The following is a 24,464-nucleotide window of genomic DNA, read 5'->3' as shown; positions in this document are numbered from 1 at the left end:
TTAAAGGTGGTACAGCATACAAGTTTTTTTTATTATTTCAAAGTCTTTACATCGAAACAAACGTCACATTTCCATATAAAAACCAGCCTACTGCCCTTTTGACTTCTAAAATTGTACACCGTTAAATTTTACAATAATGGACCGCTAAAATGAAAATACTTTTGAACTGCCTCCACATTTTACAACTGTATTCATTTCAAGTTCTTCTTTGAACACCAACATATAAACCAATTAAATGGACAATACTGTAAAGAATCAATCCCTGATTCATTTTTATTAAACTTTGTTCTAGTAATGTCCTTCTTAAAACACAGCTATACCTAATAGTATAGTATACCTGGAACAGATGCTTTCAGGGGGGTGAAAAAAAAATCTTACTCTTGCAGGGAGTAAAAGTAAAATATTTGAGATATGTACGAATATTCAACAACAGTGTGAACAATTAGCTATGCCATGTCAAGGTCTGCTGTGGGTTCAAGTCTTCTGCATTTTGACTGGAGTTCCTGCACAGTCATCATCCTGAAACATAACACATTCAATAAGAAATGCTTCTTATACAGGTATCCATGGCTATCTACTCATCATCAAAATATAGTAAATGAGCAGTTATTATTCCCCCAAAATGTAAATCATAGCACAAAAACAGACTCAGAACACAAGAAAATTGAAACTTTCAGACATTTTTTCCTCTTCTGTCCAAACTGTAACACTTGAAATTATATCACTAGTTCGTGTATGGGCTCATGTTTGTGTGCATATTTCAGTCTGATCTGCTATTAGTGCCCTACATTGTGAACTAAATTATTCTATGGCAGCATGCTGGATCACTAGTTAACACGTCTTCCTCACAGTTCTGAGGAGCCAAGTTCAAATTTGTCCTCGCCTGTATGGGTTTTGTTCTTCTACACTGATTTCCTCTCACAATCCAGAAACTTGCATGGTTGGTTAATTGAAGACTGCAAATGACCTGTAAGTTAACGGTTGCTTATATGTTCCCTGTGTTTGGCTGGGCAACCAGTAGAAAGTGTACCCCGCCTCTTGCCCAGAGTCAGCTATGGTAGGCTCCAGCACACCAGTGAGCTGAATGAGGAAAAGCGGTTCGGAAAATGAATGATTTGTCACATTTTTTTCTTTCCAATAATTCACAAAAACCTTCCATCTCGGTATTGAAAAACAGGACATTACTTGAAATTTAACAATGCACAAAATTTAATTATGCTTCCGTGCCTGGTTTGGTCAGTATGTCGGAAAACAGACAAAACGTTTCCTGAAGTAAATGATGTCTGCATACACTTTGCGAAAACAGTTCCTTTTTAAAAAAGGAACTGTTTATATATACACACACACACACACACACACACACACACACACACACACACACACACACACACACACACACACCACACACACACACACACACCACACACACACACACACACACCACACACACACACACACACACACACACACACACTTGCCTGCCTGTGTGTACTCTAAGGACATTCAGCTCAAGACCAGCATTATGGTGTATTAGTGGGACACCCCTTTCAGCGAGCCCTATACAGGAATCCTCTCATGTCAAAGCCAAAAAGCTAAGCAGAGCGGCAGTGTTGTTGGATGCACGTAAAATAGCTGTTTCTGGCATTATCAGTTTTACTTTATTTATGGGGACTTATGTCTTATTCAAACTTGCCTTTCCCTTTAAGTATTTTCATCAACTACTAAAACACTTAACACTTTTCACATGTTTCAACTCCATTATTGTTGACGCCTTGAAAAGTACTTAGTGTATGTAATGTCTAATTTCTAACGCAAATTATCTTATCTAGACGAAAATATATGTTCAACTACCATAAAATGAATAACCTTTCAATGTTTTTACCTAAAAAAAATTAAGTGTTTTTTAAATAAAGTCTGTGAAGTTTGACCTAGTTTCCCGGTGTCTGAAAAACGCTACTACAGGTAAACGCCTCGTATTGCAGATAGTTTCTCATACAAGCACAGGCATATCCATCGCGCTTTACAATGAACAGCTGGGTGGTCTCGTACCTATTTTGTCTTCATTCGAATGTGTACGCTATATAACTGGCTCAAATTGATAACCTTTAATGCCTTTATAAAGCTCATATTCTTCATCGTCTTCGTGGGACACTCCAGAATAGTGTTCAATATCGGAAAATTAATCTGCGTTCTTACAATGTATTCCAATGCTCGCCAATGTTGTCTTTTTCTGGCGAATCCAGCAATGTGCGATCATTTTTTGCCGGTAATCTAAAAATAAAAATGTTTTCTTCATAACGAATTTCAGATTTGAATTCTGCATTAAAAAAAAAAAAATTGTATAATATTAGCAAAAAAGTGCATTAGGAATTTCCATACACTAAGAAATCCAAAGTTGTGTATCCTTAAGGTATTCATGCCTCAAAAAGAAAAAGGATTGACAGGATAAAACACCTCTACAAAAATTGACGTTTCTTCCTGAATTTTTACCCAACAGCGCATCTTTGGCAAAGAAACGAAAGCCCCCATATTTTTAACACGTTACTGGAATCTCACCTCCACTGACAGGTTGAGCGTGGTTAAAGAGCAGGTACCATTCCCAGAATCTGATAATACAGGAAAGTCTAGCTCAATGTCCATAATGTCCTCAGGTAGAAGCTCCTCACTGAAAGAGTAATGTACAACACATAAAGAATACGAATAGTTTGGGGTTGGAAACTAAAGCAGAAACATATACCTACATGTTATTGGCATTGGCTTCTCCTTCCTCTTCTGCTGGGGGGTCCCAGGCATGCAGTTTTACTTTCCACAGTCTGATCTGCTGGTCCCAGGAACGCCGACTATATTTCCTAAATTTATTGGGAGTCTTTGGATGAACACCTGGCTGTCGCAAGTGCCTGGTAACAAAGAAAATATATAGACCAGGTTGCAGCTGCAGTTTCTGTGTTACTTAAAGTTATGAGTCTTTAAAATTGACCTACTTACTTGGGAACCTCTTTGATATATCGATCATAGGCCAATGTGTTCTTGCCATAGTTGATCTGTTTCTGTCGTCGTAGCAACACAGTCTCATCCATTTCTACGTTTTCACCCTCTCTCGAGTCACAGCTGCAGAACCGTTGGGAGAAATTAAGTAGTGATGTATGAACATGGTAAAATACATATTCTAACAAAAAAGTTTGAATTATATGTTGATAGAATTCCAAATCTCATCGCAAATTCATATGACAAAAATGGATCAGAAATCATTCATCATACTTCAAGATTTTGGGGCCGACAGTATAAAAAATGATAACCGATCAGATTAGGAGAATGAGCAATTTGTCTATTTAAATAATTTGCTCATTTATTGTAGATACATCTGTTAATTGCTCTAGAAAACACATTTACAAGAAATTATCGTTGTTCATCCATTTATGCCAGTGAAACAGTGACAACTAATGAATGGTCTTCTATTAGATGGCTTGGAGTACATTCAATGTATCCACTTTGTGACATTTTGTTGGTGCAGTGTGAGATTTTTCAAATGTAAAATATGTGGCTTGGTTACACAAAGGCTGGAAAACACTGATCTTTTCTGAATATGTATTCTAATAAGTTAAATCAAACAAACACGACATGATGGAAAAAAATGGGTGCTAATGTACTGTAATCAAATTAACTTATTGCAATTACTTCACACGTCAAAACTTTGGAGCTTGATGCTACAGAACTCCTGGATGTTCGTTGAGAACAGTTAGTGCTGGCACTATCTTGCAAGGTTACGCAATAAATTCCTCTCCCGAGCACCGGTTACCACCAACATCTTTCCCTCCACCATTTTGTTTTTAGAAATGCATGACGTATACCATTGAGTTATCATTGCCAAGGTAACGAGTGTATCCGGTCACATTTGAGTTAAGATAAAGCCCAGTGATCATAATAGATTTGATGCGGTGGTATGTGAATACAGGATTTTATTGCAGTAGTCTGACGTAGTGCAATGGTGAAAAAAACGAATGTCTTGTAGTTGGAGCCAGGCATTATTTTTTGTCTGTCTCACACAACCAACTTTTTTTTGGGAAGGTCAGATATGTAAACATCAAGAGACACACGAAAGCCCTTACAATAATCTCGCTTGTGGACTCAAATGAACCATACAGGATGACGACGCTGAGTGAATGTCTTTTGCGGAGGCGATCAATGGCCGTATTATTACAAAGCCTATCAGCACAAAATGCTAATTATTGGCCAATACGAATCAGATTGATGTAATGTCCAGAATTTAAGAAGTAAAATAAATAAATAAATAGACAAATAGAAATAAAAATCGAGTGGCGACAGACAGTACACCCCTTTCCTGATTTTTTTTTTTTTAAGCATACCCATCACACACAAAATGTTTGATTAATTGTACAGAAAGTTCTCATATTTGCTTTTCCTATGCTTGAACAATATGATGCAAAAAAAATTACATGTGAAGTAGCGTGAGACGCAGAAGACGCAAAAAAGGTGCTGGACCATTCTGTATTCCACACCTAGGAACATTGTGCACTCTACATTCATCAGGAGAAGACGTGACAAGACTCACGTTTGCTTTGTATTTCACGTTTGATTTGCTTATGACATTGCAGACCGCCTTAAGGAAATAGAAGAGTTTGTAGGGACGTGGGCAGAACGGGAAGGAGATTGTGACTGTCCACATCACCTAGGTTCTCCTTTTGAGTCAGAGTTCCTCTTGTCTTCCTTCTTTGAATGTCATGCTTTAAAGCCCTACTGACATCCTTACAAACATTGTAAAATACATATTGTAATGAAAAATACATATTGTTCACTTCAATGTCTATATAAAATATGAGCGGAGACCGTGTCATCCATGCGCAACGTTGCGGAAGTCTCATTCAACATCTAAGTGGTAGCCATATTCCATGCAATGTCATCAGCCACATTTGGCAGTTTGGGTGTGATTTGTAATTTAACAAGGGGGTGGTAATTATTTTTTCAGATAGTCCGAAAGGTTTCCATTTTTTTTGTGCCTTAATTTATTGAATTTCCATCTGAAAACTAAATTTTTTTATTTTCTTGGGTTCACTCCCAGTGATATAAAAATTGGTTTAATTTGAAAACTTTGTGTGATAGATTAAAAAAAAAAAAAAAAAAAATCAGGAGAGAAATATTTTTCAAGAATCTGTACCTGCCAGAAGATGTCTTTCTCTCTCTCTGAGTGACCTCTGCAGCAAGTATCCTCCTCCTGTACCTAAACGGTAAAAACATTTTACTGTTTCACGAGTCTAAACCCAGCTTATGCTGCCCATTATCAAAACAAAGCTTGATCTCTTCAAAACACCCATTATGTAAAGGCATTATACAGTCGTGACAAATATCTGACTTCCTGGAGTGTTTCATTTTCTTATAAACTCTGTTACAGTATTTGTCTTCAAAGGTGTTAATTTTTTTTTGTATTAGAATGTAGCGCTTCTCTGAACAGTGTGCCAGTTTTCTTTCATTATTTTTACTTTTTTTTTCCCCCCAGTCAGTGTTCCTCATTGCCAATGTCTCCACATTGTGCTGTACCACGTCATGGCTCACTGTAGACTTATTCAGGACTGTATTGCTCCTTAACTTGGATTCTCCCCATTTGCCCATGTATAAATACTATGAACATTATTATTAATGATGACCTATCAGAATGTAGTTTGGGAAAGCAATTTTTCCTAATGGAACAAGTTAGTTTTGTCACATCAAAATTCTGACTTGAACACGATCGTTGTATAAAGTACTGTATTTCCGGACAAAAAGGTAAAAGTACAATCAAAAACAACGGACAGTGCAAGAAATATTAAATGTGGAAATACTCTAAAAAGCATCACAAAAAAAGTTTTCAACCTGGATTTAAAAACACACACTTAAGGCTGATGTCATTTCTGTTGGCAACTTATTCTATTTGTGTGCAGCATAATAGCTAAATGCTGAACAATGCTGCTGGGGGTGTTGCGTAGATTGATAGTAGTGAATACCAACTCAATTATTAGTCCAAGATCAACACCCACGCTTTTACCTTCATTCAAACAAAAGGGTAATGTTCATCAGCTGGGCATAAATACTGTGAACATGGCATCATCTTCAAGTTCTGCGGCTGGAAATTCTGCTCTGATTCCCTGCACAGCACAAGATGGTATAACAACCCTGTTGCTCCTGCCAAGAGGCCCCAAACACCATTCCAAGGCTGTCTCCAATACAAATGGTTTAGGCAGACTGGGTAAAAGCCTTCGTGGTTAACAATGCAAGCCAAGGCGATTTCATCCAACTGCTGGGAGGTTTCTGTAATTTCCTTACAGCAGCGGCATTCTCTCTGGGAAGGCATTGGCTGGCAAATTCCACATTTACACCTGGGTTAAAAAAAAAAAAAAGTAATCAGTTAAAATTATGTTATTTGGTTTGTTTTAAGCACAAAGTTGTATTTCTTTACTATCTTTTGCTCGCCAAGATAAGGCTGAAATAATGCCGCTGTGGCGTAAAGCCCTGTCATTTATTCAATCATTACCTTCTGACTAAAAAGTGAAAACATGACATACTAATGTATGCAAAGTTACTTTAACAACAATCAAGAAATGTACTATGTTATAGATGTGATCTTTAAACGCAGAGCCATACCAAAGGTTTCGATTTTTTGTTTTATGCCGACTCAGTCGCTAGTACAACAACAAATGACTCACTGTTGTGTGCAAGCAGCATCAGACGTTTAAAAGTCTTTGAATTAGATTATTCCGTCAACAAGGTGTACGGTAGATTTCTCAAGGCACCTACCAGTTTGTGTTTTGGGTGCGAAGTTCCAGGGCGACCTTGTCAGGTATCGCTGAATAATGTCCATGTGTTGTATTCATCAACCCGGGTTTACAAAAATATGGTTGAATTACACCTGCATGGGATGTTTTTCGAACATGGGAAGAATTACAAATTTCCCCCTCTTCAGTTCCTATCTCTTCCACAGAGCATTCCATAAAAAAACTTTATCACAGCTCTCTATCTCTCCTCAAGCATCAACAGAGCCTCGGTTTGAAACAGCCACTGGGGGCATTCGGATTCCAAAGAAAATGTGCACTTTGGCGCTAATTTATTTCTTTTCTGTTGAGAATCTTTCTAATATTTTTTATGAAAAATGTAGGTATGTTTGTGTGATATATAAATAAAATATAGGTCCTATGGATTATAACTTTCAAGTCTCTACGAGCCTCTCCTTCACACACACACACACACACACACACACACACACACACACACACACACACACACAGAGACAGAGAGAGAGACAGAGAGAGAGAATAGAAACACACGATGAGCAGTTGCTAGTGTGTACAGGGCAAGAAAGACAGTCGACGAGCTTCTCCACACCATTGCTTGGGATAAAGTACACGAGAGACTTCTGCCTTTCGTCTTTGGACAATTTGGAACATTCGCTCACTTGGAATATTCCCTGGAAGGAATATTTACCTGTTTGGGAACATTCGTTCAGCAGTTTGGCTCGACTACTCTGTCTTTGAGCTTCTATTTTGTGTTATTTTATTGTGTCTGTGTTGTATTGTATGTGTTAAATTGTCAAACTCAATACACTTGCCTTGTCACATTTTGCTGGTTTGAGGGGATTTTAGTCTAAATTTACACATAACATATGCTCTGACCTCTTTGTTCTGATCATAACCCGAGCTACAGCTGTTTTATGCTCTTTTTGGGGAGTCCAGTCAGAACACCATTACAGTAGTCAAGTCTACTTGAGATAATAGCATGGATGAGCTTTTCCTGGTCTGCTTAAATCATACAAGCCTCTAGATGTTTTTCAGATGGTAAAAGGTATTTTTTGTAATTGACTTGGTATGACTGTTGAAAGTCAGGTCGGAATCCATCAGAACAACAAGGTTTCAGACTTGGTCTTTGGTTATTAAAGATAGTCTATCTAGGTATTTACTAACAGCAATTCTCTTTTCTTTTTTGCAAAAAACAATTGCCTCAGTTTTGCTGAGGTTTAGTTGAAGATTATGGCTCATCCAGTTATTTATCCGCTTTATAGACAGTGGCACAACACCATTATTGAAATAGTCATCTGGAGACACTGTCATTTGCATAACTATGATAATCAAAATTAAAGTTTTCTAAGAGTTTGACCAAAGGGTAGCATATACAGCCTGAACAGGAGGGGTCCAAAAACTGACCCTTGAGGGACTGAGCGGTGCTGCTTTACGGGGTTGTTCACAGTCGAGCTGGAGCGCTTTATGCGCGCATGCGCGGTGTAGCTGAGTTTCGGCGCTCATGGTGGCATATAAGGATGAGCTGGAGGAGAGCTATGCTGCTTTGAGGGGTATGTTCAAAGTCGCCACGCTCGTGGTGGCATATGAGGAGCTGGAGGCGAGCTATGCTGCTTTGAGGTGTATGTTCAAAGTCGCCACAGTACGCGATGAACACTATCGAGACAAGGCTGAGTGAGACATTGTTAGCTGGGAGACATGCACATCGACACATTTCATACACATCTTTTGTTACGTTATGAGAGAGACAGATTACGTGGTCCGCCCCAAACTATTATTATTTTTTTTTTTTAATAGCTGTATATACACCTCCCTGTTATTTGGAACCCACGAAGCTCTTGTTCGTCCTCTGCACCCGTGCAATCCATTTTTCACAACGAACAGAGTCTCTTTCAAACTTATGTAGCGTAATTCCAATCATCCGAGTGTTCAAGCAATGTCCAGCAATGCAATGAGCCGGCATTTTGGCTAACACCAAGGAACAACGAGCTACCTTCCTGGAGGTAAAAATAATGGAAACAAACGAGTCCACGAGGGGGCGCCGCTATCCTTTACGTCAGTTCCTGCTTCTTCTCGACAACAAATCCCTGAGAGGATTTTCATGGCGGGAGTTACAAAAAGCTGTACACGTCAAAATCATGTTTTGTGGTGAAAAAACACATGGGACAATATTGGCTGTGGGTTTTTCATTAATAATATACCAAAAATCATCCGTTTGACGACACTTGACCTTTAAGAGCTTTAGGAAACTCATCAGACTCAAGTGAGCAATTGATTTGCTGCAAATCAGCGAGCACTGACTTCTCTATAGTTTTGGAAAAGTCAGATGGCATTGAGTCGAGACAGCTCGTTGATGGTCTCAGATTCGGATGCTGGACAGTTTACTGGTCAACTTTATCGAATTCTGATAAGATAGAATTTTACCTGGGTGGCTACAAATGTAGAATAATTTTCCTGATTCGTGCTGAGATTTGAACAGATGGATTGCATTTTTCACTAAAATACGCAAACTCATTGGATTTATTGGCTGTGAGGAGTACTGGAACTATCTGATTTGGGGCGTTGTTGTGAGATTGTCGACCACAGCAAAGAGTGCAAGTATTGTGGTTCTTACTGATGATTTCAGAAAAGTGTTGCTGTCTAGCTGTGACTAAATTACAAAAGACACTGTCTGTAGAGGTCAGTCAATTTGGAGGTTATTTTTTCCTCCACTAACGTTCTGCTTTCTTACACTTTGATTTAGAGCTCTTGACCATCATTGTGCCCCCCACGATGTTCTTGGTCACCAAAGGATGGTCTTCGTTTTAATAGGCGTGACAGCATTCATGTCATTCGAAATTTTTGAGGTGAAATTGTCCAAAAGTTCATAAATTGTCTCACCATTCACAGTCTGTGACAGAGCCACAGTCTCCATAAACTTTGTGGCAGTACTCTCATTTTGGTACATTTTCTTAGAGATATAGGTGGTCTGAAATTTTGGAAGAATTTTTAAGTAGAAAACAAAAAAATACACAAAAATGGACTCCACGCAATGACAAAAAAAGTTCTACCAAGTACAAATTACCGACAGTAGTTCTGAAAAATTCTCCATAAACTGATACAGCAATCCCTCTCTCTCTTCACCCATTGCAGGCTTCAGTGCAGTGTTTTCTTTTCCGCCCCCTCCCCCAAAAAAAGCCAGATCGGCATACAGTACTGTAATCACAGGAAGACACATTGATACGAGCCGAGTGATTGGTGCCCGGCACGACAACCAATGAGAGCATGTGTGGATTTATCTCATGAGCTGAATGGATGCGCATCATCGAAGAAACTCCCATTTCACCCTTTCCCTTCCCATCTGTCATTTTCTATGGCGTTGACTGTGTGCATGATAATGTCTCTAGTTCATAGCGCCGCCAAACCGCTGTGCTGATGTGAAAAATTCTTCTGAAGCACCCAAGCGGAAGAGGAAGATGACGATCGGCGAAAAACAAACTTTTGGGTATGATCAAAGAGTTACGCTTTTGTGGCACCATTATGACCTGAATGAATCAGGGGTGCGCTACAGAAGGAAGGATGTGATGTACATTCGTAAAACCGCTTCAATAACTTGTAATAAGGAGGGAAAATGTGCAATGATGAAGACATTGAAGAAAGTTCTGATTAACCAATGAGGGATTTACCCCTTGAGGACGAGGCTTTTTGGCAAGCAAAGGTTGGTTTGAAAAAAATTCAAAAGGGCTACGCCCTCAGAAGCATGCGACAATCATACAAGCTGTTGCATTCAGCAATTGTGTTGACGGGGTTACAGTGAAGAAAAGTATTTGAAGACCTATCAGCTAGAATTCTGACCCTCAAAGACCTGTTAGTCCGCCTCTAAAGGTCCACCTCCACTCCATGTATTATCCTGAATCAGATGCACCTGTGTGAGGTCGTTAGCTGCATAAAGATACCTGTCCATACCATGCAATCAGTCAGACTCAAACTTGTAACATGGCCATGACCAAAGAGCTGTCCAAAGACACCAGAAAAAAAATTGTACAACTCCACACGACTGGAAAGGGCTACAGAGAAATTGCCAAGCATCTTGGTGAAAAAAAAGGTCCACTGTTGGAGCAATCATTAGAAAAAGTAAGAAGCTAAACATGACAGTCAATCTCACTCGGAGTGGAGCCCCATGCAAGATATCACCTCGTGAGGTCTCAATGATCCTTAGAAAGGTGAGGAATCAGCCCAGAACTACACAACAGGACTTGGTCAATGACCTGAGACCACCATTTTCAAGGGGACTGTTGGTAATACACCAAGACGTCATGGTTTGAAATCATGCATGGCACGGAAGGTTCCCCTGCTTAAACCAGCACATGTCAAGGCCCTTCTTAAGTTTGCCAATGACCATTTGGATGATACAGAGGAGTCATGTGAGAACGTTTTTTGGTCAGATGAGACCAAAATTGAACTTTTTGGTCATAATTCCACTAACCGTGTTTGGAGGAAGACAAATGATGAGTTCCATCCCAAGAACACTATACCCTACTGTGAAGCATGGGGGTGGTAGCATCATGCTTTGTGGGTGTTTTTCTGCACATGGGACAGGACGAATGCACTGTATTAAGAGGATGACTGTGGCCATGTATATTGCGATTTTGGGGAAGAACCTCTTTCCTCCAGTCAGAGCATTGAAGATGGGTCGTGGATGGGTCTTTCAACATGACAATGACCAGAAGCACACAGCTAGGAAAAGCAAGGAATGGCTCCGTAAGAAGCATATCAAGGTTCTGGCATGGCCTAGCCACTCTCTGGACCTAAACCCAAAATAAAATCTTTGGAGGGAGCTGAAACTCTGTTTCTCAGCGACAGCCCAGAAAGCTGTCTGATCTAGAGAAGATCTGTGTGGAGTGAGACAAAATCCCTCTTGCAGTGTATGCAAACCTGGTGAAGAACTAAAGGAAACGTTTGACTTCTGGCATTGCATTACTGTACCAAATATTGACATTGGTTTTCTCAGGTGTTCAAATACTTATTTGCAGATGTATCACAGAAATAAATCATTAAAAAAATAAATAAATAAAACACACACTGTGATTTCTGGATTTTTCTTTTTAGATTATATCTCTCTCTCTCACAGTGGACATGCACCTACACTGAAAATTTCAGACCCCTCCATGATTTCTAGGTGGGAGAACTTGCAATTTAGCAGGGTGTTCAAATACTTATTTTCTTCACTATATGTCCTGGTACAGGGGAATTTTGAAGCAGAAGTAAAAACAAAAATGTTTTTCCTCAAAGATAAAAACCCCAGTTAAACCATCAGCAATGTTTGATTAATTAGACGTAGGCATCTCATTTTCCTCTCATTTTTTGCTTTTAATTACACAAACAATGTGATGCAACGAAGAAAGGCACATTGGTGGGACGGAGGTGACGTGTGAGATGGATACGACAACGGTGCATTAGGAACATTCTGCGCTTTACAGAAAAAGACATCACGCATTTCCTTTGTCACTTTCTGTCGTACAATAAAAAAAAAAATGTTATTGTTTAACTAGACACTTGTACTGTTGTAACCCCAAGTATGCAAAGTATAACTTTACTGTTAACACATTTTAAACATTCTGGTACACACATGCACAAGCAGCGCCTCCAGCAATATACAACAATATAACATAATATAATTTATATTATAAATGTATAATGCTGTACAGTACAGCCTCTGTTTTCGAACAAATCGGTTTTCAAATGAAAATTTTGAGATTTTTTTGCTTCTGTTTTCGAACGAAAATCGGTACTCAAACGCCCCAAACAAAACCAGGAAATAACATAACGCACGCGGCCCAACCACCTGACCCACCCATGACACGCTTTGTTGCTGTAAATTTCAACGAACCCCCGAAAAAAAGAAAAAAAAAAAAAACTAACACGCGCACGCGACCAGCTGACCCCCCCACAACACGCTTTGTTATTCTGAATAATGCAGCCTCTGTACAAAGACATGCCCTGGTAGAGACGTTTTTTCCTTCCGATTGAGGACTACTAACCCCCATCATGCCTTCAAAAAAGGCAAGTGGAAGCTCACTACCGGAGAAATCCTGCACCTTCAGGAGGAACAGAAGATGTTAGAGGAGATGTCGTCTGATGAGGTTGAAGGCAAGAAGGATGACCCAAGTGATCATATAAAAGCTATCTGTTCCAAATGGAACGAAATCCATAATTTCGTAGAACTTTATCACCCCAATAAAGCCGAATGTAACAGACCACTATAAAATTTTGTTTTGATGAGCTGCTTCAGAAAAGTGCTTAAAAGACAGTTGAAACAAGTGACACTAGATTCATTCTTTGTGAAAAGGGCACGAGTCAGTTGATAGTTTTGCATTGCTTTTTTCTTGTGAACTTTAATAATGCTCTGTTCCATTAGCATTTCTTCATTTTTGTTTTGTTTCCAAAAAAAACAAAACCAAAAAACTTATTTTTCCACTCATTATTGCTTGTTTAAAGTTATTCTGCATTCTTAATAAAAAAATAAATAAAATAAGTTTACAAGGCTGGAGGCCGAGTCGCTGCAGATACAGCAATGCACTCTCAGCGTTGCCTACTCTACTAGTAAAGCGTACATTTTAAGCAAAAAATAAATATATTCCTTGAATTATTTTATGATATAAATTAAACTATACATGTATTACTACTATGAAGTTTATTATAAGGAAAAGCTTTTAAAAAAAATCCCAATTTTTTAGGCTTGGAGCCCATTACTCCCCGCCCATTCATTTTTATGGGAAATATCGATCAAATCACTTCTACAACGGATTGTGGTTGAGAACCGAGGCTGTACTGTATATAAAAATTTGACTAAATAACTCTTTTTGTCTCAAATATACAAACTACAAATACAGTTTACATATTTGAAACGTTCTGGTATTCACATAAACTTACATTCTCTACTTCGCTGTTTTTTCACTTTTCGGGGGTCATAGCTAACATCACACAGTATAATTTTTTTAAATTGAAATAATGACTTAAAAAATAACCAATACCACCGCCTTTTTCCCTGTTTGACACATACAAAAAAGATTTGCTGGTGTTGCCTCATTTAAAATGTTATTGTGGTTATTTTCTGTTCACGTTTAATTTAATAAAAACCCAGATCATGGGTTGTAATGCAGTCACTGTGATTTGACAGGCGCGATCGTGCCTGTGCGGCATCGCACTCAAAATCCGCGCAGTCAAGAAAATCATGCGTGTAAAATTTGTTACAAGTAGAAATACATTGACATTCTCAGCGCACAAGAAAACCAATCCAGCGCTGTGAACCACAGCCTGACTCTTTTATTTTTTCCAATACTGAAGCACACGATCTCGTGATCGTTCACCGGACTTTGTCCCCCTTCGGCTCTTACACTCAATTACAAACTGGACAACGCAGAGCAAAGAGAGAGATCCTGCTTGTGTTTTCTCTCAGTAAAAAAAAAAAAAAAAAAAATGCTGTTGCTTTAATGAATGTCGGGGTACGTGAATAATAGACGAAAAAGTTGTGAAACTGGACGAGATTTTCTCTTTTTTTTGAGTGAAAAAAGTCTGGTCTGAAGCAAAAGTAGAAAGTACCGGATGAGATGGTGTATTATGTTAAAATTCCACCTTGGCACAGCCTGATCGAGGATGAAAGCACAGACAATACAGTGCACAAAAAGCTAATTCTGTATTTTAAATATAGGAGGCAAAATAACCTTAAAACCGTTTGAGAGCATCATTCAGCTTTCAACATGCATTCCTAAAGATATCCTGGGATATAACACAGGTAATGTTTTGGTATCTAACTATAAAATATATGAGATTGGGATTTACTTTGAATTGATCTACGTTCTAACAGACTAGTCTGTCCATATATCTAAACACGAGCGGTCATTTTCTCGCGTGGTACCACGTTACATTGAAGTTGAAAACTTTCCCCCTCTACATGCTTTAGGAAGAGATAGATCATCTACTGCTATCTTTCATCAATGGGTTGACAATAGATACTGCCGTAAATTACACCAGATAATACATCATGATGAAATAAAATAATTTGATATGAATATTTAGTTTTGAAATTGAATGTCTATTGACCTCTTTAAAAATGTCTCAGTGCAATGTCAATAGATTATGATTATGGTATGAGGTAACAAATACATACTGTGGTATAACAACAACGACCTTTCGCATCTTAGTGGACGGTGTTTTCAGGCGAGGGGGAATGGGAGGAAATTCTTGACATGGTATGGGCTGGATTCCAACATTAACAATAGTCTTCACCATAACCATCAGACCTGCATTCAGGCTAGGAGAGCAGGATCCAACACCTGTTGCAGATTGTTTGGTTGTCTTAGTTGTAGAGGGGAAATTCTGAGGCATCCACGTCTCAGAATTTCCAATAGGGCAGGAAGAGGTGTGGGAGATTTTAAGTGCTGGCTCATTCCATTTGCCATTTGCTCATCTGATGGTTTGGATGACCCAAATGAGTTTGTCTGCACCTTGTCTTGTCTCTTGTTCTCTGATTGTTTGGGAACAACTGCATCCTGTTGTCCTCAATTTTTGTCAGCATTTTATTTTCAGGGCAGTGAATGGGTAAAACAATGTGGGCAGCCAATAACTTAACTCCTTGTCTATTCAGAAAGAAACAGTCTGCTTTGTAACAATGTCCATGCTCCCAAAAAACAAGGAAATTGTCAAAGAAACTCGCGGGCGGTGCAGTACACACTTATCTTAACCACTTATTTATTTGGCAGAGCCGTGAGAAACGTTCATCTCCAAATCCAACAAGTGGGAGAGGTCCGCTTGTAAAAACATTCAACATTCAAACAAACTTTTGTTAGATCAATTACATTATGATATGCAAATGCGCAGATACACCTGTATTTAATTTTTAAAATATTGTATGACTCTTTCGAAATTACATTTTTAAATATTTGGCATTTACAGCTCTCTCACTAAAAAAGGTTCCCAACCTCTGCGCTTAAAGGAAGACTCTCCCCAAAATTCATATGCACAATAAACCCTCCAATGTGAAGTAATATTATTTTGGATATTAATCGGAAATTTTTTTTTTAAAAAGAACATTTTTGAAATCCAAGCAAAATCTGGATATGTGCCATCTTTCACATCCAGACCCGGAAGAAACGTCCTTGAACCCGCCCCTGGCGTCGCTGGTGCTTAGCATTACAGACCATTCGTCCTAGCTCAGCCAAGATGCTGACATGTTGTGCACCAAATTGCAACAAAACTGAGAAAACGCAGCCAAATTTGTCCTTCTTTAACCTCCTGTGGGGTCAACCTGACAGGATAAAGTTGTGGCTGTGACAGTTGAGGCTCGTTCATCAGCTGGGGAAATTTCCACGCATCTAACCATTATTGGTTGATATCCGCTTAGCTATAGCCTCTCGTGCCGCTACTGTATAAGCAACTTTAGGTGGAGCCACGGTGGACAGCTGTAAAGTTATGAGGACCCGGGTTAAATCCCGAACCTCCGTGTGTGGGGTTTGCATTTTCTCCCAGTCTCTGCGTGTGTGTAACATGCCTCCTGGCCGTTGACAGTAGGGATAGGCTCCAGCACTCCCGCGACCCTCATGCGGCTAAGCGGCTAAGAAAATGGATGGATGGATATATACGTGTAATCACTTTAGGGAAGTCACTTTTTTTTTTTAGGGTTAGGGTGCCCTAAAAAGTATCAAGCATTAAACAAATCTCCGGTCCATATAATGGGATTATTGTTCGTCGTCAGTGTTATAGGGCTCAAACGCACAGGCTTGAACATTCTACATTATGCTATTTTTGTCTTGCTTGTTTGGAATTACTTTTCAACCCCCCCCCAAAAAAAAAAAAAAATTCACGAGCAATGGGGTAGGGGGTGGGGGTGTCAGAACAGGAAGCACTGCAGGCATGGCAAACGCTGACTGGCTGTCAGTTTTCCAGCCAGGCTCATTGGAATGTCCGAGCAAGAGAGAAATTTCGATAATACTTTTCCAATTTAGACCTGTTTCTTGGTGAAATCTGTGGATAACTCTGGGATTAAAGGAAACATTGAACCCTCATCTACTAACTTTTAATGTGTGCTCCCATTCCTATTACTTTCGAGAAAGTGTTCCTTTCAGTCTACCACAGCGCACTAGCTACTCATATATGAATACAATACATTTTTTTTGGGGGGGGGGGGCAGGGGGTATGAAATTGAAAGATAGTGAAATGTCTCCCTCAAAAACATTTTATCTATTTTATACCATGTGCCATTTAATGCACATAAGTACCAGGACTAAAAACATGTGGTATTGTTTCATTATTGACCATGAGATATTGTTATACTTTAACAGAGTACAGTACAGTGTACAATCCTACGAGGAGTTCTAAGTCAAAGTCAGTCTACATTTGCTTTATGGAGCAGGAATTGGAACTTATTGAACTACACAAAATCAAGCATGTAAAAACAGCCAAGAACTACTGCCATAGAGTAAGAGAAGCAGTATGTTACCGCCGCATGTCTCTCTGCACATCTCTCCTCATTTCGTCATCTTCCACCTGGCTGCCCCAGTCAGCCCGTTGAGTCCACCGAGAAACTGGGCCTCTGCTCTCTGGAGTTGTAAAACTAGAGAAGAAAAACAAGAATCAAAATGAACACCTTATCACACATCAGAGCTCTGCTTCTTTCTATCCAGTGTGCCCGAAACAGAATACAGAAAGAGAACTGTGCTTAAGGGAGGATTTTGTCCCAAATTTCTATGTACAATAAACTCTCCAATCTGAAGTAATATTATTACATACATTGTGTACATTACACTCTAAATTGCTCCTAAGTGTGATTGTGAGTACGGCTGTTTGTCTCCATATGCCCTGCAATTGGCTGGCAACCAGTTCAGGGTGTACCCCGCCTCCTGCCCGTTGACAGCTGGGATAGGCTCCAGCACTCCCCATGACCCTTGTGGAGGATAAGCGGCTAAGAAAATGGATGGAAGGATTTTGTACAGTAATTAGAAAAAAAAGGTGCAAGTAATTGAAAATAAAGCACAGATTTGAAATCCACGTAATATCTGGATATCTGTCAGCTTTCACAGGCAAACCTGGAACAAACTACCATTGCCCCACCCAGTGACATCACAGGGACTTAGCATTCCGGACAAATCTTTCTAGCTAGGACAAGATGCCGGTGTCTTGTGCACCAAACTCCAACAAAACTGAGAAATCGCACCCAAATTTGTTGTTCTTTAACCTCCCATGGGGTAAACCTGACAGAATAAAGCTGTGGCTGTCACGGCTGAGGCTCGTTCATCAGCCAGGGAAATCTGTACGCATCTGCATTGATCACTTCTTAGAACGGTTTCTGGAACAGGACCCTAAATTTTTCATTCCACCGCATCGTTACACCAAACAGAAGGAAAAAAAAAAGTGGATGCCTATCCTACTATTTTTGAACATTAAAAAAAAACTGTCAGCCGCGGAAGAAAAACAAAAGAAACTCCAAAGAATAGAGGTAAGTCATTTTTGTGTGCTATATATGTGGGGGATAATGAAGATAACCACCATTACTGGTTATTAGTTGCCTAGCTATAGCTCCAAGTCCCAGTATAAGCAACAAAATACTTTATGATGGGTAGTGTTATCAACACCGTTGATTGAGGAAGTGATGCAGACATTGATTGGGATCCAAATTAATTACGATATGCTCAATTGTTGTTTTTTCTTTACCTTTTCAAACTCATGACAACACTGGCATACTGCCACAGTTGGCATTTGGTCACACAGAGAAGACAAACACCAGTCTTTCAAAACGAGCCTATCTGGAAAATCTGAGAGTTCCATATTTTGGGACTGTTGCTGTGCTTTATAGTCCGTGTCACTTCCCCCGTCCAGCATGTTAAGTTCCGACTGTGTGTATTCTGGCTCATACACAGGCTTGAACATTGTCCATTATGTTATTTTTGTTTTGTTTGATGTGTTGGTAATTAAAATCAGACATAAAATGCCAGCTAGTGGACATTGTTTGTTCGGTGAAACCATATCCACAGGGAATGGGGTCAGATCAGGAAGAACTAGCTGAAACGCTGATTGGCTGTCAGTTTTGCAGCCGGGATAATCTGAATCTCTGATCGAGGGAAGAATTCTGCAGAATTTACAAAAATAGTTGACAATTTAGAGATGTGAAATCTGTGGATTGTTTTTGCATTAAAGGAAAGACTAAACTCGCATCTTCTAACCTGTGCTCCCATATCTATTTTTACCGACGAAGTCGTCCTTTAAGTAGGTGCTCCTTTAGCTGTCATGGTGATTCAGTTTAAATCTGTATTTCTCAACTGGTGTGTGTGGACCAAAAAGTGACCTTTAAAGTGAGTCAGGCTCTCTTCACAAAAATTGTGCTTAAAAAAAACATTTGAGAGGTATTTCAGTCATAATAGCTTAACAACTGCCAATCAAGTTTCCAGTTGGTTAAAAAAAAAGTAGCATTAATTTAAAAATGGTAATAAGCAGAACATCACAGAAACCAGTTTTGCATTAAATTTGAGAACTCTCTTAGGAGTGCCTCTGGACATCACTAAAACTTATCTCCAAAACTACATACAGTGACCAAAGTAAATGAGCTATTTGAAGTATTTGACATGAGAAATTAGTTACATAAATAACCATTTGTTCATTAAAGAAAAAAATGTCATTGAGACGGGTGGAATGACCAGTCTGTCCAGTTGAGCAAGGAAAGGTCCTACGCAAATCTATATTTTGAATGTTCCAAACACGGAACACCAACAAGTTGACTTTGTGAGGCTTTAGGCATGATCTGAGGAGTAATCTGACCAGCTGTGCTACATATATTCTTTTACTTAGGATAATCTTCATTCCTCTCCTTTCCAGTGCCTGCCTCCATCTTTCTAACTTTTCCTCGACCTGCTCCCTGCTTTCACTGCAGATCACAATATTATCTGCGGACATCATGGTCCAAGGGGATTCCAGTCTAACCTCATCTGTTAGCCTATCCATTACTACCACATACAGGAAGGGGCTCAGAGTGGATCCCCGATGCAGTCCCACCTCTACCTTAAATTCTTCTGAAACATCTACGGCACATCTCACCGCTGTTCTACTGGCATCATACATGTCCTGAACTATTCTAACATATTTCTCCACCACAGCGGACTTGCGCATGCAGTACCACAGTTCCTCTATTGGTAGAGTTTCTCCAGGTCGACAAAGACACAATGTAGCTCCTTCCGACCTTCTCTGTACTTTTCCTCGAGTATCCTCAAGGCAAATAATGCATCTGTGGTACTCTTTTGAGGCAGGAAACTATACTGTTGCTCGCAGATACTTACTTCTGTCCTGAGTCTAGTCTCCACGAATCTTTCCCATAACCTCATTGTGTGGCTCATCATCTTCATTCCTCTATAGTTTCCACAGCTCTGAACATCGGCTTTGTTCTTAAAAATGGGGACTAGCACACTTTTCAGCCATTTGTCTGGCATCTTCTCTTCTGATAGTATTCGATTGATTAAGTTGGTCAAAATCTCCACAGCCACCTCACCAAATTGCTTCGATACCTCCACTGGTATGTCATCAGGACCAGCTGTCTTTCCATTTTTCCATTCTGTTCAGTGCCTAACTTCCCCCTTACTAATCATTGCCATTTCCTGGTCATTCACGCTTGCCTCTTCTACTCTACCCTCTCTCCCATTCTCTTCATTCATTAACTTCTCAAAGGACTGTTTCCATCTACTTAGCACACTACTGGGACCAGTCAACATACAGTAAAGAAAATAAGTATTTGAACACCCTGCTATATTGCAAGCTGTCCCACTTGGAAATCATGGGTGGGTCTGAAATTTTCATCGGCGGTGCATGTCCATGTCCACTGTGAGAGATAATCTATAAAGAAAAATCCAGAAATCACAATGTATGATTTTAACGATTTGTGTGATACAGCTGCAAATAAGTATTTGAACACCAGTCTATCAGATGGAATTCTGAACCTCAAAGACCTGTTAGTCCGCCTTGAAAAGTCCACCTCCACTCTATGTATTACCCTGTTTGGAGGAAGATGAACGATGAGTTCCATCCCAAGAACACCATTCATACTGTGAAGCATGGGGGTGGTAGCATCATGCTTTGGGGTGTTTTTCTGCACATGGGACAGGACGACTGCACTGTATTAAGGAGAGGATGACCGCGGCCATGTATTGTGAGATTTTGGGGAACAACTTCTTTCCCTCAGTCAGAGCATTTAAGATCGTGGCTACGTCTTTCAACATGACAATGACCCCAAAATCCCTCCTGCAGTGTGTGCAATTCTGGTGAACAACTACAGGAAACATTTGACCTCTGTAATTGGCTACTATACAACTATACTATAATACTATAGGCTACTGGACCAAATGTTAACATTGGTTTTCTCAGGTATTCAAATACTAATTTACAGCTGAAACACACAAATCGTGACATTGTGATTTCTGGATTTTTCCTTTTAGATCTCTTTCACCGTGGACATGCACCTATGATGAACAGTTCAGACCTCTATGATTTCTAAGTGGGAGAACTTGCAATATAGCGGGGGTTCAAATACTTTTCTTCACTGTAAACGCAAGCAAATCGCACGCACATAAAAAAAAAAAATTCGATCTGCTTTCATGCATTCATCAGAGCCACATGAACACAAAGAGCCACAGGTTTGCCAACCCAGGTATTTACAGTAGATCTGTAGAATGCAGACACACACCTGGCATTTCTGTTGTTAGTTTCAGTGTCATCTTCACCATTAATATCATCGCTTCTCGAGCGCAAGCTTCCGTCAATTCCTCGTTTCCTGCAGTGGGACCAATGTGATGAGCCATGAGACCTGGGGAAAATAAATAAATGGATAAATAAGGCGGGCTTAAAAAAATGTACGCTGAAATCGCTACTGTGTGTGTGTGTGTGTGTGTGTGTGTGTGGTGTGTGTGTGTGTGTGTGTGTGTGTGTACACACACACACACACAATTCATAATAAACCTAAGCAGTAAAATACTATGTTTATCAAAACTCTAGTTTCATATGCATCTATACATTATCTGAGCCTCTTATCCTCACAAGAGTCACAAATGTGCTGGAGCCTCTCACAGTTCTCTTCAGGCAGGGGACAAGGTACATCCTGAACTGGCTGCCAGTCAATCGCAGGGCACATATAAGCAAACAACCATTCACACAGGCAATTTAGAGTCTCCAATTAATGGATGTTCTTGAGATGTGAGAGGAAACCGAAGAGCCTGGAGAAAACCCACCGAGGCATGGAGGAGAAAATGCAAACTGCACACAAGGACTGGGATTTTAACTCCACTCCTAAGAACCTTGCCTTCAGTTTCATATCATGGAACACATTTTAATATCTGGCAAAGATGAGTAAGTTCATAAAGCAGTTTCTCAAAGATGATTTTACACATAGAGAAAAAAGTTCCAGTTTACATATTTGGACCCATGTGAAAAAGCCTGCATCACTTCCTTTAAGAAGCTACTGTGAAATTATTCTTTGCAAGGTATTCAAGTGCAAGTATTTCAAATGTATACACTTTTCCTATGGTAAAGGTTTAGCAATAACCATTTTTTACAACAGCTGTGGTTAATTACCAACATGTTATACTTTCTCAGACGGAATGAAGAAATTCTGTGTGGTCTGTGTGTGGGGGTGGGTTTCATGGCATCAGCATTTATTGCAGTCATGAACGAAATTGACCCCTCCGTGGATATTGCGCAATCCGCGTCACTGACCAATCAGAGGCCAGAGATCTGCATAGACCAAAGCCCGTTTTTGCTCCCGCCATTTTCTCAGACAACTTTGCATGGTCCAGTATAGGGTTAGTTAGCGTTTTATCGCGTATTTGGGTTATTTAACAAAAAATATGGTTAAGAGGTGTAGTCACGGACTTTGTAATAGTGACGACAGGTATCCTGAAAGGCTAGTTGGTGGAGTTCGATTCGTACCCTGTCCAAAACCGAAGACCCAGTACGAAAAATGCCTTCGATGGATCAAACTTTGTGGAAGACCGCATCATCAACTAAATCCATCTAATATCAACCGGAACACATATGTTTGCACGAAGGTATGCCCTATATTTGATTTTCAATAGATGTCTCGTATAAATGAATTCGAAGTACTTTGCTAGCATAACACTGCTGCGTGTGAACGATTGACACACTTATTCTTTGTTGAGCATTATTTAGCGATGATCGGACTGCACAAACGTATTGATTTCTTGCTGGCTCGCGGCCGAAGCTTAACCAGACTGTGTTTGCACGAAGATATGCCCTAAATTTGATTTTTAATACACGTCTCGTATAAATGAATGAGACGTTCTCCGCTAGCATAACATTGCTACGTGTGAATGATTGAATGAAATCAGAAGCATGGCGTCTCTCTCAGTTAAGAACGTATTGTATTTAGAATCTATAATATATCGTTGATTTGAATGAAATCAGAAGCATAGAGTCTGTCTCAGTTCAGAATGTATTGTATTTGCCATTTTTTACTGTTTGTCTTACGTGGGTGCACGTGGCGTGACGTCACCTCAGGAGGCGTGGTTAAGTGCCCTGTACGGAGGGGTCAATTCTGTCTTTGTTCTTCAATTTCATGAAAGGGGGATAAGAACTTGATATGTCTTAATTAAAACTCCTATGACCTTTCGTTGCAACCATTATAGTTTTCCCAAACAAACGCACTTTTAGTTTTACGAGGCATTAAAATGAACAAGAAACTGAAAAAAAATAAGGATGGTCTAATAATTTTTCCCATGACTGTTGAATTAACGAACACTATACATTCGTGATTACGCGGACGCGCACACACACATCCACGTGTATATGTATATATATATATATATATATATATATACACACACACACACACACACACACACATTTATATATACACACACGCTTCAAAACGAGAGTAATTAGTGAGCATTAATACAGTAGTGTGGGGAGGGGGGGGTCTGCATTTAGCCTCAATGGCAGTAGTCGCACAAAACATATTTGCATTGCTTCAAACAATTTGAAATTCCTGAAATTCATATTAATTTGTATCGTAGTACGTCACCATACTAGAACACTGTGCCTTTTTTTGCTCGACACAAGAGGCTATTTGTTTTTCCCGCCATTTACTTCCTAGGTCCGACTGCTAAGAGTTGCGCGTCATGCAGCCATATTCAGATTAGCTCACATCGCAAGTACTTGCTTTCGTTGGCACGCAGCACCGTTGGTTTACTCTCAACTCACCAATCAATTCCACAACGGCCCACGTTCAGTGACTCCGAACGTCGGAAAATAAAATGTTACTATATAGTTAAATAGTATATAGGACCAGCTATCTTAAGTAGGCGAAAAGCTAGCCGTTAAAGGATGATTCACTGGAAGTGTAGATAGGACACGTTGAACACAATACAGAAAGTCACTGAGCAACACATTCTAACGAATATCGCAGTGGCCAATCTTATAAAGGTCGCCTCTTTACAGTTACCTGTCGCTTGGCTTGGTAATGTTTCCATCACATCTCCCACCTCTCGCCAAGTCAGACATGTTTTCAGGAGTGTATGCAGTTGTAAATTACACAAACAAATACTGCAGTGAGTCCAAACTTCGCCGGGTCTAGCAGGTAACAAACACCCGCCAACACGAGAAGACGCGCGGCCAAACCATACAAAACGTCACATGACCGGAAAAGGCGGGTCTTAC

General features: G+C 39.7%; 1 protein-coding gene across 1 annotated transcript; it reads right to left on the bottom strand.

Annotated features, from left to right (window-relative positions):
• slbp (stem-loop histone mRNA binding protein) lies at positions 1-24,464 on the bottom strand. Its single transcript, XM_061836108.1, has 8 exons — positions 24,250-24,464; positions 21,481-21,600; positions 17,257-17,370; positions 5,174-5,236; positions 2,986-3,108; positions 2,742-2,897; positions 2,557-2,665; positions 1-519 (listed from the first exon to the last, which is right to left on the bottom strand). The coding sequence occupies exons 1-8, from the start codon at positions 24,306-24,308 to the stop codon at positions 475-477; spliced, it is 789 nt and encodes a 262-aa protein (XP_061692092.1). The 5' UTR covers positions 24,309-24,464; the 3' UTR covers positions 1-474.

Source organism: Syngnathoides biaculeatus, chromosome 11 (genome assembly GCF_019802595.1).
Source record: "Syngnathoides biaculeatus isolate LvHL_M chromosome 11, ASM1980259v1, whole genome shotgun sequence".
NCBI lineage: Eukaryota > Metazoa > Chordata > Actinopteri > Syngnathiformes > Syngnathidae > Syngnathoides > Syngnathoides biaculeatus.
This window is presented reverse-complemented; position numbering and strand designations above follow the sequence as displayed.